This window comes from Cydia splendana, chromosome 13, assembly GCF_910591565.1.
Source record: "Cydia splendana chromosome 13, ilCydSple1.2, whole genome shotgun sequence".
Lineage (NCBI taxonomy): Eukaryota > Metazoa > Arthropoda > Insecta > Lepidoptera > Tortricidae > Cydia > Cydia splendana.
Genome location: NC_085972.1, coordinates 14,482,768 through 14,496,917, shown reverse-complemented (window position 1 = coordinate 14,496,917; position 14,150 = coordinate 14,482,768). Strand labels below are relative to the sequence as shown.

Genomic DNA, 14,150 nt, shown 5'->3' with positions numbered 1-14,150 from the left:
TCGGTATGAAATGTAAGCTTGTCTAGTACCTCTTTAATCTGGGACTGAATCGTAGTCACCTCACAACGTAGGCCTCTGATTTCCGCAGTTAATTCTGAGATTTCCGTGTTATTGTCTGGAGGTCCCGGAGGAGTAAGTGGAGCTTTTTTAGTTGGTGAAGAAGTATCCAGCTGCGCCTGTGACTTTTCTGTATCTGAAGGTTTAGAGTTCAATGTGTGTGGTCCGGGGACGGACTGGGTTTTTTTATTACGTACCGTAACGTTGTCAGATTGCAGCTGCGACCGACTCACGTCTGGTGGTATGTTTCCTCGAACTGGTGTTTGGGAGTTGTCACCCCCTTTTTTGGTTGAGGCTTTGCAGACTGGGCATACCCAGGAATTTATTTGCACATGGGTTAAATTTACTGCGCTAATACACGTAATGTGGTACAGTTTGTGGCATCTTGTCGTTTTGCACTTAATGGTACTTAATAGGTCATCCGGTAGGTACTCCCGACAACCCGCGCATTGCTGTTTAGTACTTGTAAGCAGCGGCATGCTTTTCTGCTATTTTTGATGAAATACGTAATAATTTAGTATAATTTATCTAATTAAAATTTTGAGCAAAGATGAAAATATTGTTACACATGTCAACGTCAAACGTCAATATTAATATAATAAATAACCGATAGATGTACCGAATTTCAGGCAATATTTAACACTTTTGTCACTTTTCTGCATCGTAACATTTGATTAATGTTAAACTACTCTTAAGAAATATTGTTAGGTGTATGTATAGGTGTGTAACTGGCAGGAAGTTGCGCAGGATCGGGACAGGTGGCACGCTCTCGTTTCGGAGACCAAGATTATTTTTGGATCACTGAGCCAAAATAGTGAGTATAGTATACTATACTTTGACTTATAAGCGTCTCCTGGTCTTGTTTTGTGAATTTTGTGTTTTTTAGGGTTCCGTACCCAAAGGGTAAAACGGGACCCTATTACTAAGACTTCGCTGTCTGTCCGTCCGTCCGTCCGTCCGTCTGTCACCAGGCTGTATCTCGTGATCTGTGATAGCTAGACAGCTGAAAATTTCACAGATGATGTATTTCTGTTGCCGCTATAACAACAAATACTAAAAACAGAATAAAATAAAGATTTAAGTGGGGCTCCCATACAACAAACGTGATTTTTGACCGAAGTTAAGCAACGTCGGGCGGGGTCAGTACTTGGATGGGTGACCGTTTTTATAGATAATGGTACGGAACCCTTCGTGTGCGAGTCCGACTCGCACTTGTCCGGTTTTTTTCAAATCTACTCACTTCTGCAAATTCCTCCTCATCATCGCAATCTCCTTCAGCCTCCCCATGATGGAGTTGGACACATCATCGCAGTGCTCCGGGCTGCCCCTCAGCCCGTGGTCAGCGAACAGGGTCTTATGGTCCTCGAATATGGCCACGCTCAACGTCTCAGTAAGGCTGTCTTCGTGCTGTTTCGAGAAGGAAACTTCGGTGCCGGTGAGGGAATACACGTGGACTATGAGGGCGAGGAGGCTTTCTAGGGGGAGATTGCGGTCTTTTCTGGTCTTTATTAGGTGGCTGATCTGAAAAATGTTAAAAATATAGTAAGCGGTATTAAAATACGAATATACAGAAACATGTTTAAGTTTTTGGTTTTTGAGAACGCCAAAAAATAATGGGTTTAATTTTTTTTAATCATCTTTTGACAATACAATGCAAAAGGTTTTAAGGGGCCCACTGATTAACAGTGCGCCGGACGGTATCGGCCTGTCAGTTAGAACAAAAATTTGACAGTTCCGAACAACTGACAGGCCGATAGCGTCCGGCGGACGGTTAATCAGTGGGCCCCTTTACGACAAATCGTTTAGAAAACTTGTGTTCCTAGTTTTGTGTTGCATTTTTAAGTCTAACGACTCCTAAATTCCATTCAATATTTGAGTTTCGATTAATGTTTTCTGTAAACGATTATCACTTTGATAGACCCCAAGGTGTCTCCTATCCTATCCAGGCCTGGCACAGGAGGGGTGCGACTGTATCTCGCCCGGGAGATAAGACTTCCCGTATTTTTCTAACTGTATTACTTACACAGGGACGAGTGGGTAGTCTATCTCGCGGGCGAGATACTGTCGCGCCAATCATGTGCTAGCCCGGCAGGGGACTTATCTTACCTGGTGCAGAACACTGGTGGAGTCGCGGCTAGCGGCCAGACTCTGCAGCACCTGCCGCTCTAAATTCTGCAGAAGTTCCACCTGCGAACGCTTGGGGGACTTCAGCGTGTGGACCACGCCTAACGCTTGTTGTAGTACGCCGATGTGCTTTTCTATTATGTCGTAGTTGCCTGATAATTTAATAAAATAAAACGTATTAATAGGGAATATTAGGCAAAGCTCTGCGTAGGTGGCACGACTAGCACATACAGTAAACAAACCTCATTGACATCATCAATGACACATCATGCGTCACTAGGTCAATCATATGGCCTACCGTGAAACACGACAATCGAAAGTTCGGTTTCTGCCTCTCTATCACTCTTGCTTATTCGATTGATAGAGAGGCAGATAAAGAAATTTCGATTTATGCGTTTCGCGGTAGGCCACCTGTAAACAAACCGCCTTGGTGCATCAATGTCATAGTGAAAACTTGTCAAAAAACTGTTTAAGTTCTAGTATGTATAAGTTACTCTATGGTTTACTAAACAAATTAGTGCTGCACTCTGGCGGCAGAACATTGCAGTAATACTCCCTATTGCAATAGAATGTGTAGTCTTACAGAAAATCGTGCTTCGAAAATGAGTGCTGGTGTAACAGTCAGCAGCAGAAGTTGCTAAGCGGGCGAGGTGTTCAAAATTACCTTGACATGCTCTTAGGGCTCATTTAGACGATGCGAGAACTCGCATGCGAGTTTCATTACATTGCGGGTTTTGATCGGTCGGTTGAATTGGACGTAAATAACAGTCCGCAATGTAACTAAAATCGCATGCGAGTTCGCGCGCCGTCTAAATCAGCCCTTATTCTCTTAACAATAAAGTCGCGTCAAGATCATTTTGAACACCTGGCCCGTTTAGCAACTTCTGCTATTGACTGTATTATGGTGCTGATGGGCGGCGGATTATGCGATAACTTTATTTGTTAAAAGCTGATATTTGACCATTCATTTAGTGACCACAAAACATATGGCGCAGTAAAGCGCCATCTATGACAGTTGTCAAACTAGAGTGCACGATTTTGTCTAAATAAAATAATCACTATTTAGGGCTGACAACAGTATGTTTGTAAGTTGTTTTACCTTTAGCGGCCGCGACGATCTTCTCAATGCTCTGCGGCGTGACCTTGAGCAGCATCTTGGGACTCGGCGATCTCAAAATTTTAAAAAAATGCAACTAGGCCTCAAGGGCTCTTTCACAAGGCAATACAACATTTACAGTGTCATCATATAGTGACAAGAAAAATACATAAAATAAGGACAAGGACGCTATGCACGAAGTAATTCGTACATTGACCCGCCGTTTCCTTTCTCTATCGTACGCAAATAATTATATTGCTGTCTCGCCGATGATGCCAGCGGTAAATATCACTGTGCGAGCGGGACAGCAATATAAATTATAATTAATGCGTAGCGTCCTTACTTTAGCAAAATGTATAAATACAACAGCCAATATCTGGGTGAACAATAGTATTTTATACAATCGTGATATAATAGAGAGCTTTTCAGTCGAGTATCCTGTTTGGGCAACGAAGCTTGCTGAGTTGCCTAAGTGAGGTACGAGATTGAAATAAATATTTAATTTGAGGTATGGTTTTGTTTCGTCCTCTTGACCGCGGCGAGCTGTGATTGGTCAATTTCATTATAGTTGACTAAACCCTTTTTAAATGAATATTATAGATGAGTTGGCAGCCCATACATTAAAAGTACCCTATTACAGTTTGGTATATTTAGTAAATATAATTCTTAAAATAAATAACTAAGTACTAAAATATAACAGAGAAGTTTATGTCTCTATCGTAAATGACATTAATTTGGAGATGTAAAAGGTCCCCACGACTTGAGAATAATAATCGGTAATAGCAATTATTAAGATTTGGAGATGTAAAGATTCTCCCAAGTGTCAAAGAAATACCTCTGCACATCTATCTTGGACAGCTTGTTGTAGAGGTCAAACATGACCTCCTTCTGGCTCTTGTTGATCATGTGGTCGAAGGTGGAAGTGCAGGAGTCATCATTGGCGTGGTAAAGGCAGCCGGGGGCGAGTTGCAGGTCTTCTGGATGGGAGATTCTGGAAGAGGAATTTCAGGTAAGAGAAGTCAATAATCTATTGTAGTTTTAGTTGTTGATGGTAACGATTTTACAACGTGGCTGGAAATAGTGCGAATACAATAAAGAGATCTAGGTGTGCAAGATTTGTTTTTGACGTATGTCATTTTCTATGTATTTGAGTCATCATTACAGATTCGATTTTGTATGTAGTGAGTGAGAAGTACGACTGTGTGCAAAAAATGGCAGAACGATTTGTACGGTAAGATATCGCTTGGGCTCCTCCCTTCCGACGTGTCGGAAGCCGGTGTTGCTCGAAGCAACGTGGTCATTATCATTTTGTGCGGTTAATCCATTGAACGCCACTATCGTGCGCGGCGCCTCATCGTGGAACCTCATGTCAGAATGCACGAAGGGTAATATTGGGCTGTAGCCACGCGCTTCAGATGTCAAATGTCTTTGGCCAAAGGGTTGAGCATTCAATGACTTTGGTTTCTTTAAGTGAATTAGCCAAAACGAAATATGTACGTTAACAAGTTTTCTTCACCCTGCATTCCACTTGAGTGTCGCTTACGAACTTTGAAACTGTTATAAAACCGAATTTGGAAAAAAAAGCTCCAAAACTCGGCTACCTAGCATATAAAAATGAGGGTTACTATTAAATGTACCTTATCGCTAAAGGACAATATAGCTGAAATGTCTGGATTGTGTTATGTCTTTGTGACAACATAGACATAAATGCTAAATGCCTCTTTAGCAAAACGTCTGGATCTTAGAATGTTACAACTTAAAATGACCTAGCAGTAAAAGTCCTTTATCTTTGAATGTCTTTATTACTTAATATACATAAACGCTAAAAAGTCTGTATTGTGTAATGTCTTTTTCACTAAATGGAATAAACGCCAAACGACTCGTTAGCAAAACGTCTTGACTTTGATATGACACTTGAAATTAAAACCTTCCCGCGCATACTTTGTATTATAAACACATTGACACATTACATTTCCAGACGTTTTGCTACTAACTCGTTCTGTGTTCACGTCAATCAAATAATTTTACTTCCGGCTTATTAGGTATTCTAATCATAGGGACTATTTATATTTCCAGACGTTTAGCTACTTAGTCATTCAAATTCTTAGCCATCCAGCTAAATTGACTCTTTGCTGACTGAGTATTCTACTTTCATGTCGTCCAGCTGAATTGACTCTATGCTGACTGTGTATTTTACTTTTATGTCATCTAGCTGAAATGGTCGTTTAGCGATAAGGTAATTTTGATAGTAACCCAAAAATTATAAGAGAAGCATTCGTAAACAACAGTTAGATAGAGTTCTCTTAAAATACTCACACACTAGCCTCACACAGCGGCGACATATCAACCGCGACGTCGTTGCTGTGTCCAGGAAACCTTGGCAGTACTGTCATAATCTTATCGAGGACAGATTCCATTGAATGACTGGTCACACCGCAGACGTCTAGAGTGCGGTCTATGACGATTAAGGACGCGGGACTGGTGCAATTCTGAAATAACGACATATACGTCATAATCGCAAGTCAATTTATAAAGATTAAACGTAACATAAGCAAACATTCTATACTAAAAAGTCACTTTATGGGTCTTACACATGCACACAAAACAATAGTTGTCTTTGTTCCCGAAAATAAAGGATATCAAATGGTCAGCATTCATTTCACCAATGTTCAGAAATTTTAGGAACAACAAAAACTTAGTTAGAGCCTAAATATGCGACTTTGCATCAAACTAAATTAGGATTTACCTTTCTCCGAGCCAAACAAACAGGCGAATTTTCCAGCACCCCAGCTATCAATGAGCTGAAAGTTCCCATGTAATACACATCCTCTTTCAAATTCATAGACTCCATAATACTGTTTAAGCCACTAGCCAGCCTCCGCACTTGAGCCCGCTCCTCTTTGCTCAGCGTGTACAGGTCTATGGATGTTGACTCTATTGTGAGTTTACCGTCATATGCTGGATACACTTTGTGGTATGGGGGTGTGAGGAACACCACATTTGTTGGTGATATTGTGAATAGCGGGAGATGGACGACTTCAACTGCACATTGCTGAAAAATTAAGTTAAATATTTTTTATGACAACATAGAAGACTTAAAAATAAATAAATGGGTATGGATGGGGGTAAGTTTAAAGAGTTTTTTAGCAAGTATTTTTCTACTGGTGCCCATTTCAATTAAATATTTTGATAAGTGTAGGAGATAGTATAAAAAACCAATAAATCCTTTATAAAGTTACTTGAAAGGAAAAATAACATAAAAACACTGCACATTTTAACATACTTAAAATGACAAAAGGTGCGTACTTTTTTACCAATCCATTCCAACAGCATCCCCTCCAACTGCTTAGTAGCCTCCGTGGGAGCCTTCCCCGCTGCCACCACATCACTTACATCCTTCCCATCATTCAGCTCTAGATAAATCACATCCAGGCTGACGGTACATATCAGCATGCAGTGAGCAAAGTCACTGTGCTTGATGATCTCACGGACCGTGCGGAGCTGTGTGCTGGCGGATTGGGTGATGAACACTGCTTTCTTTTGGTCTTTTGTTGCAAACTAAAAAGAAATATGATGTAGAGAATATTTTCTACAATGGAATCTAAATTCATAAAATGTGACAATTTGTGTATGCAATAAAGTGACAAGCTGGCACTCTTCTATGTTAATTTAAGATCTTTTTAGATGTCCAAATTGTAAACATAGCTCTAAATGTATCATTAGTACACCTTAAAATTTCCTTCTTGGCCAACAGCAGCTTGCTGCCTTCCCTAATATTTCTATAGCATTCCTTTTAAGAATAGACTCCTGTATATGATAATAAGCAGCTTAAACTACAGGTCTCTACAGTAAATGAGGAATGGGTCATTTTCAAAAGTTTGAAATCCATACCTCAAAAGGCGATAAGCTCTTCACAGAGACAGCTCCCCCGTATATGAGATTCAACAATCCTCCGTCCCAATGTAAACATTCTGAACTGTAGTCGTCCAGGAACACGGCCGCTCCTATTATTCGATTGTACACCTCAGACCACCAAGCTTTTCCAAAATCTTTCACTGAATTTATAGCCATATTGGAAAAACGCTAACCTCAATTCACAATTATGAAATGCACTCACTGCCTTTTATACTGGTTTCATCCTATTAATATTGAGCTACGCTGCTAAGTTTCAAAAATTTAATTTTATATTTTCATAATTTTCATGTTTTTGTCGTTTTGACGTTGGACGTTGACTGACACTTGACGGTGTGCGTTGTCACCTTTGACGTTTCTTTGTACCACAGATAACATTCAACCGAACAAAACTGGAAAATCGGTTTTTTTTTACCTAAAATCCATGATCCCCAACATAGCACAAATAGACGACACGACATATCCCCTGGAGCGCCCCAGAATTACCGTAGTATGGAACTCCTATACTAGTTACCAGCACACGTGTCTGTTTAGGGCGCTCCACGGGATATACTTGGCCAAGCAGATCTTGTCAGTGGAAAAAGGCGGCAAATTTGAAAAATGTAGGCGCGTAGGGATATCGTCCCATAGAAAATTTAAATTTCGCGCCTTTTTTTACTGAAAAGGTTTGCTTGACCGTCTATAGTAGTTCTGATTAAAGTCCAATAGATGGCTGAAAGGAATTATGGAAACCTGAAATAATGATACTGTTTTTTAAATTTTCTAATCAATGACATACATCTGCAGCATATGTGCAGTATAATAAAACTACTAGAAACATGCAACACATGCAAACATTTTTCATTTCATGTACATGCATTATTTTAGAGACAAGCTCTGTAACTTCTGTTGTTGTTAATGTTCCTACATTGAAATTTAATGAGTAAGGTCATGTGGGGTAAGAGAACAGGGCAGTTAATTTTGCTTGGGGCGAGTAACAATATGAAGATTCCCTAAAAGTGTTTCTCTTGCTTCATCATTTCTTTTACCCCATTTAACCTTACAGTAAAATAAAATACATTGTATACTTTTTATTACTTTTACTTTAATGACTTATCACAATTAATTTTCTAATAATGTGCTCATGCACAGTTTCAGTTACATTGTAGAATGTTCAGTGCTCGTAGCCACTGGGCAGGGCGTTGACATGGGGGTTGTGGAAGAGGGACTTCTGGCCATCACCCCATGGGAACCTCTGAAATAATAAATGACAAAAGTAGCATTAAAACTAGCAATATAGGATGTAACAAGGAAAATACTAAGATTAGGATGAAATATGTAGCATTTTCACATCTTTGCTACAACATCGGGTCAATTTGGCAGATTTTCAATGTGTTATCTACAGCTACAGCAAAAGTTTTAAATTAATTTTTACTTTAAATATTCATATTAATAAATTTTGTTCTTACTAGACAATGAACCTGAGATGGTAGCAATGCTATTATCTGTGCAAAAATAACACATGAAGCTAAAGACTAGTCTGTTGTTTCTAGAATTAATAGTTATTTGTTTTACAAGGGGGCAAAATAGTTTTTTTAACCCCTCATGCTAATATGTGTACCTGGGTAAACAAAAGATTTTAAAATCAAGCCACAAGTGTAATGAGTGGTTCCAAAAAGGGGCCCACTGATTAACAGTCCGCCGGACGGTATCGGCCTGTCAGTTAGAACAAAATTTTGACAGTTCCGAACAACTGACAGGCCGATACCATCTGGCAAACTGTTACTCAGTGGGCCCCTTAAGTGACATATTGAGTGTTGCCCAGGTCTCAAGCCACAGGGGTTAAACAAACTGCCAATTTTTCATTATTAAATATTTATAATGCAATGCACCAATCAACTTCTTGTATAAGGAAAATAATTATTTTACATATAATATGTACTCACTAAACAGTTAGTACTTTGCAAAAACGATGACTTTGGAATTGGTAAATCATTGTTATTGGCGACAAAAGTGATACATTTTAGCAACTGCGTTTACCTTTGTGCGGACGCGAAGGTATTCATAGGGGACGAATGGCGGAGGCTCGTGATGCCCCTCCTGATGACCCAAGTAGGCGTTCAGCATACCCAGGCCTACGGCAGGGAAACCCACGAAGAACGACATCTTCTTCCACAGGGCATGGCCACCTAGCACAAAAAACCACCTTACAAGACTGCACAAACTGGTCAGAGATAAAGCCCTATAGGTTATACACGATTACATAATTCAAAATACTCATAAATATTGTTTACCTCCATGACCACCAGCTGTAGCAGAGTGCGAGGAGGCGCGAGCCTGGTTCCTCAGGTAGTTCAGAGCGGCTCTTTGCAGAATCGCAGCCATTTTCACAGGAATCTCGCTCAACAGAATTTTATAATCGCAATTTACTTCTGTCAAATTGACAGATAAGAATCCATACCACAGATAGTAGTACGACGTAACATGGCGTTTTGTTATTGCTAAAATTGAAATACAAGTAAAATAAAAAGGCCAAAAACTAAATATTACGAATTTATTTCGTTCAGATTTAATCACAATATATAAATATGTATTATTCTTATCATATCATTTTACTTTACAAAATACATATTACTTATTGGCTATGTGTGTAGTTGGTGGTGGGAAGGTGATTGGCCAGACTAACTATAATTTACAAAAATGAGATTCATAACAGAAAACCATATTAAAGTGCAAGGGTGAAATCAAGGTAGAAATAAGTACAGCTAGTCAGCTACATTTGCTAAACTTATGCTTCTAACTGAATATGATTCGAATTATTAGACCCGGTTCCTCATCAGGAAACAATAAATCTATGTAAAACTTCGTTAACCTAAGTTCTGATTAATCTATAATAATATTAAATTCACCTATGGCACCAAAGTACTTATTATTTAAAATTAATATTCGTCATTTGGAATCACAATGAGGTATCGAAGCACTAATTAATGGAATGATTAAGAATTTATGATAACTATGATAAGCTTTCTGGAAAGTTAAGTCGATTCAAAGTTTTCGAAGTGCAGATTGTCGTCTTCTCTTTTTTCGCTTTTTTCAGTGCAATCAGGAGGTCCGTCGGGAAAATGACGTTCGAGAATGGATCTTGGAGTCACCTAAAAAGCATATTAAATTTATATTTAGGTAAGAAAGAACGCAAAACACGGTAGGTATAGGTACTATACATTCCGAGTCCTGCCATTTTGATTTTGGTGGGCATATGCATTTTTGGAGATGTACTTGTAGGTACTATATTTATGTTCTATCTGATGTATCTGCCTGTATTCCTCTCTTCCGTACAATAAAGTGTTACTTACTTACTTACGTAGGATCAAAAAATCAAAAATCTTTAGCTGCCTCTCTATCGCTCTTGCATATTCGAGCCACACACGGGAAAATAACGTTTTTCGATCTGTGTTGGAGGTAGGCCCACTGTTGTTTTTAAGGTTTCAAATTGTGAGTTACCAATCAATCGTGCTAATATTTAAAAACCCAGGAAACAATCTCAAATACCTACGCAAATTCTAGCAAAATAGTAATTTTAAATATACTTAATGTACTAAGCCTACCTTCATAGCCTTCACATGGTCGAACTTGTACCCCATGAAGAATGCCGACTGCTCCAACTGTCTCAAGCTCTTCATGCGAACCCGGGGGTCGCGATCAAGGAGACGAACCAGCAGGCCGCGGGCGGGTTTCGACAGTTCTGCGTTTGGTGGTAACGTGCCCGGTACATGCTGCTCTTGATTTCTGAAAATATGAGGATGAACAATAGGTAGGTACAATAATAATGGTTTACTCATATAATACGCTGGGCCACACGAAACTACTTTTTGCGTTCCTCTAAATTGATGTATTGGTGGTATGTAGTGAGTCTCCATGAGTGTAGATGGTGGGAACAATGGCGTTGATTTTTAGGTGAAAATTGAAGGAGATTGTGTGCCTTACGTGACGTCGTTTTCATCGTCAGTGTCACCCACATGGCTTGTTGCTCTGCGCGCAACCGCAGGCACTGGAAACTGAAAACAATGGAAAAGTTGCATTAGGTAGTTAGGTACATCATAGGCATTTGCAAGTGTCCAGCCCGTAATTTCAGAACAAACATAAGGTAAGGTGGGGTAAATAAGACTAACATAGTTTATTTTGCTCGGGGCAAGACAAATAGTATGAGGATCCATATAAGTGATTACCCCGGTGATAGTCCGACCCCACCTTACCTTATTAAATTTTTTCTTTGTTGTTTTAATACTTATTTCATGAGCCTTTTTAGTTACCTACGTGAAACTTTAAACAGACACATAGTTAATTAGCATAATTAGCTAAAAATAATGTCTTGTTTTCTCCGTTCGTAAGACAATTTATTTAATACACGTTGTTGTAAATCGTGTTTGATACTGCTATAAACATTTATTCGTTGTCGATCTTGTCTAGTCTATTAAGTTTTACAAGCCTTAACTTAGTTGCATTCTTTCGTGACCGTCTTGCGAAAAAAAGAACTGAACAAGTGCTATTCCGTGCTGAGGACGTGGGTTCTGCTTTATTTAGGTACTACCTACTCTATACTTACTTCCATTCAAGGCAAGGGGTCAGGGGCGTATTTACCCTAGGGCCAAGGGAGCCATGGCCCGGTGCGGCAGGCTGCAAGAGGTGTCAAAACAGGGTTTTTTCCCTTACATGAGATCACAGACTGAGCATAGTAGTTCTACCCCCTCTGCCACAAATACGGTAGTTTTACTCCATTTTCGAGTCGAAAGTGTCTTTGTGTGTCGTCCGTGTCTTTGAACGGACCATCACGGCACGGGGCCTCGCTCACCTCTTCCCCCGCACCCCCGTATTTTGGCAGCATTGGTTTCACGAAATAATTGCTCTAAGCTCCGTCTAGAGGATTCCTAGTCTATGCATGAGATACATCACTTAATGGGGCGGCGAATCTAACTGGTCCGAGGCGCCAAATCTTTAAAATACGCCTCTGCAAGGGGTATTCAACATTTGGGCAACAGACGACCTACCGCCAACATCTGCGTCTCTGTCGCTCACTAATAGGTATGCAAGAGTGATAGAGTGGCAGATAGCGATGTTCCCCTCGGGTTACTTGTGGGTTTTTCAAACCTATTTACAACCCTGTGGAGACTCTCAGTCAATACAGTAAAAAAAGCGACTGCCTTCCGACCTAGTAACTAGAAGATCAAGTTAAGTTGGCAGCGACATTGATCTCCCAGACTGTGCAAATGTGATTTTAAACGCCTAACGTCTATAAAATTATGATGTTTAAATAACACTTGCACAGTATGTGCTGTCAAAATCGTTGCAGAGTTATATTGGTCTAACTCTAACCTTTTCCCGCGATCCTAAGTTTGCACCAGGCCTAATGATTAAATTTACACCCATTACATCAAGCTGACTGGCGCCTACGACTAGTCCAAGAATTAAACTCCTAAATCTAGTAAAAACTGTAACGGTGCGTGTAACGAAGCGTTACACTATCGACCTTCATACTATTTCGGGCACCATACAAATTCTAAATTCCCTTTTCAAATTCAAATCCTATTCCAAATTCCATTCAATGATTTTTATTTTCAGTTCGATCACATACTCTGATCGATGAACATCATTTTAAGCTAACAGACTGTACTTCCCAAGTTTTCTAAACACGAACGTTAAAGTGTGATTTTTATTAGTGAAACGTACCTAAATATAATACATAAGTGCGTGCAGTTCAGTATAGTGCTCGTTTTGTGGCCCTGCACGCCCTCCAGATATAGATCTACATCATCACCAAGGCACATATTGTAAGTTATTTGATTTCTAACCTTCTAAGTGAATTACGAAAGTGTTTTTATACATACCTATCTGTTAACACGTAACCTGTATTGTTACAGGTGCCTTTTTATTTAAATAATAAATACCCCTCATCGCTCTGGATCCTGCCTTTTCATTCCCATCATCCCCGTGAGGCTCCTCTACCTGCCCCCTCACAAAAACCTCTAGGACTCGGCCACAAGGAACCCAAAGACTCTCATCGCAACTAAAAATAGCATATGTACCTTAATTACACTGTTGGGATTTACTGCCTATATTAACGATTGGCGCCCTGTAATGAAGGCCTCGAAGATTAGCTTGATAGGGTTACTTATTTAACGTGGGATAAGAAAAAACTTTGAGGGGTTGGTTTAACCTATGCAAACTGCTATGGTGTGGATTAATGCTTTAATTACCTCGATATAATTATGCTGGTCTAGCTAGTAGTTAGACATTAAAATATAGTATCTAAACTTGGCAAATAACGTAATAAAACTATAATGTACGAATAGAAAATAAAGACTTTATGAGCAAGGAAGCTGGATCTCTTAATTATGAAACATCAGACTTCTTATCTTATTTATCCTTTACCTTGGTATAAAATCTGAACTTTTACGAGTAAGTAAGTGCCTAAGCGAGAACCTAAGCAGTAATATACTCGTAATTTTATACATATTAATGTATAAAACTGCCGCTATATACTTATTTCTATTTCTATTACATACTTGTACCGCTTGTACGGCTAGCCTGAAATAAGTGGTAGACCTATAGGTAAGTGGGTACATTGTTTTTTTTTTGTAGATGTCGCTAGGGTCCCCTAAACCCATATGGTGGAAATATTTGCTGGCTATGGATGAGGTCTTGGTGGCTCAGATGGCAGACGCTGGAGTATCGATCCAGAGGCCATGAGTTGAAGTCTCACCCAAGACAGTAATTTTTCCACTTAAATTTATTCTAAGTTTACATTGTTGTTTGTTGTGATAGTTTGTTTTGTGTTGTCTTCCTCCCACATGCAGTTTAATCTAACCATTACATCTCTGACCGCATTCGATTTTGACTGGTCATTCATTTTAAGTATTGACCTATTATTGGCACGCTTCGATTGTATAAAGAACCGTTAGGATAAGCCTTATCTCCAGTATCAACA

The 14,150-nt window shown here is 39.5% G+C and overlaps 3 protein-coding genes across 3 annotated transcripts in view; all 3 read right to left on the bottom strand.

Annotated features, from left to right (window-relative positions):
• The window catches only part of LOC134796198 (sec1 family domain-containing protein 2-like), a 143,790-nt gene that overhangs the window by 8,632 nt on the left and 121,008 nt on the right, over positions 1–14,150 (bottom strand). Inside the window, exons 2-9 of the mRNA XM_063768223.1 lie at positions 7,169–7,365; positions 6,584–6,835; positions 6,024–6,329; positions 5,594–5,766; positions 4,113–4,268; positions 3,281–3,351; positions 2,164–2,333; positions 1,298–1,578 (exon numbers count right to left, since the gene is read on the bottom strand). Of these exons, the coding sequence (XP_063624293.1) occupies positions 1,298–1,578; positions 2,164–2,333; positions 3,281–3,351; positions 4,113–4,268; positions 5,594–5,766; positions 6,024–6,329; positions 6,584–6,835; positions 7,169–7,348 (1,589 nt within the window). The 5' untranslated portion in view covers positions 7,349–7,365. The remainder of the gene's footprint in view (positions 1–1,297; positions 1,579–2,163; positions 2,334–3,280; positions 3,352–4,112; positions 4,269–5,593; positions 5,767–6,023; positions 6,330–6,583; positions 6,836–7,168; positions 7,366–14,150) is intronic.
• On the bottom strand, positions 8,254–9,622 carry LOC134796156 (cytochrome c oxidase subunit 6A, mitochondrial). The gene is made up of 3 exons (XM_063768128.1): positions 9,463–9,622; positions 9,209–9,357; positions 8,254–8,423 (listed from the first exon to the last, which is right to left on the bottom strand). Exons 1-3 carry the CDS (start codon positions 9,551–9,553, stop codon positions 8,343–8,345), a joined length of 321 nt encoding a protein of 106 aa, XP_063624198.1. The 5' UTR covers positions 9,554–9,622; the 3' UTR covers positions 8,254–8,342.
• The window catches only part of LOC134796217 (serine/threonine-protein kinase S6KL), an 86,260-nt gene continuing 82,197 nt past the window's right edge, over positions 10,088–14,150 (bottom strand). Inside the window, exons 8-10 of the mRNA XM_063768253.1 lie at positions 11,153–11,223; positions 10,774–10,954; positions 10,088–10,320 (exon numbers count right to left, since the gene is read on the bottom strand). Of these exons, the coding sequence (XP_063624323.1) occupies positions 10,204–10,320; positions 10,774–10,954; positions 11,153–11,223 (369 nt within the window). The 3' untranslated portion in view covers positions 10,088–10,203. The remainder of the gene's footprint in view (positions 10,321–10,773; positions 10,955–11,152; positions 11,224–14,150) is intronic.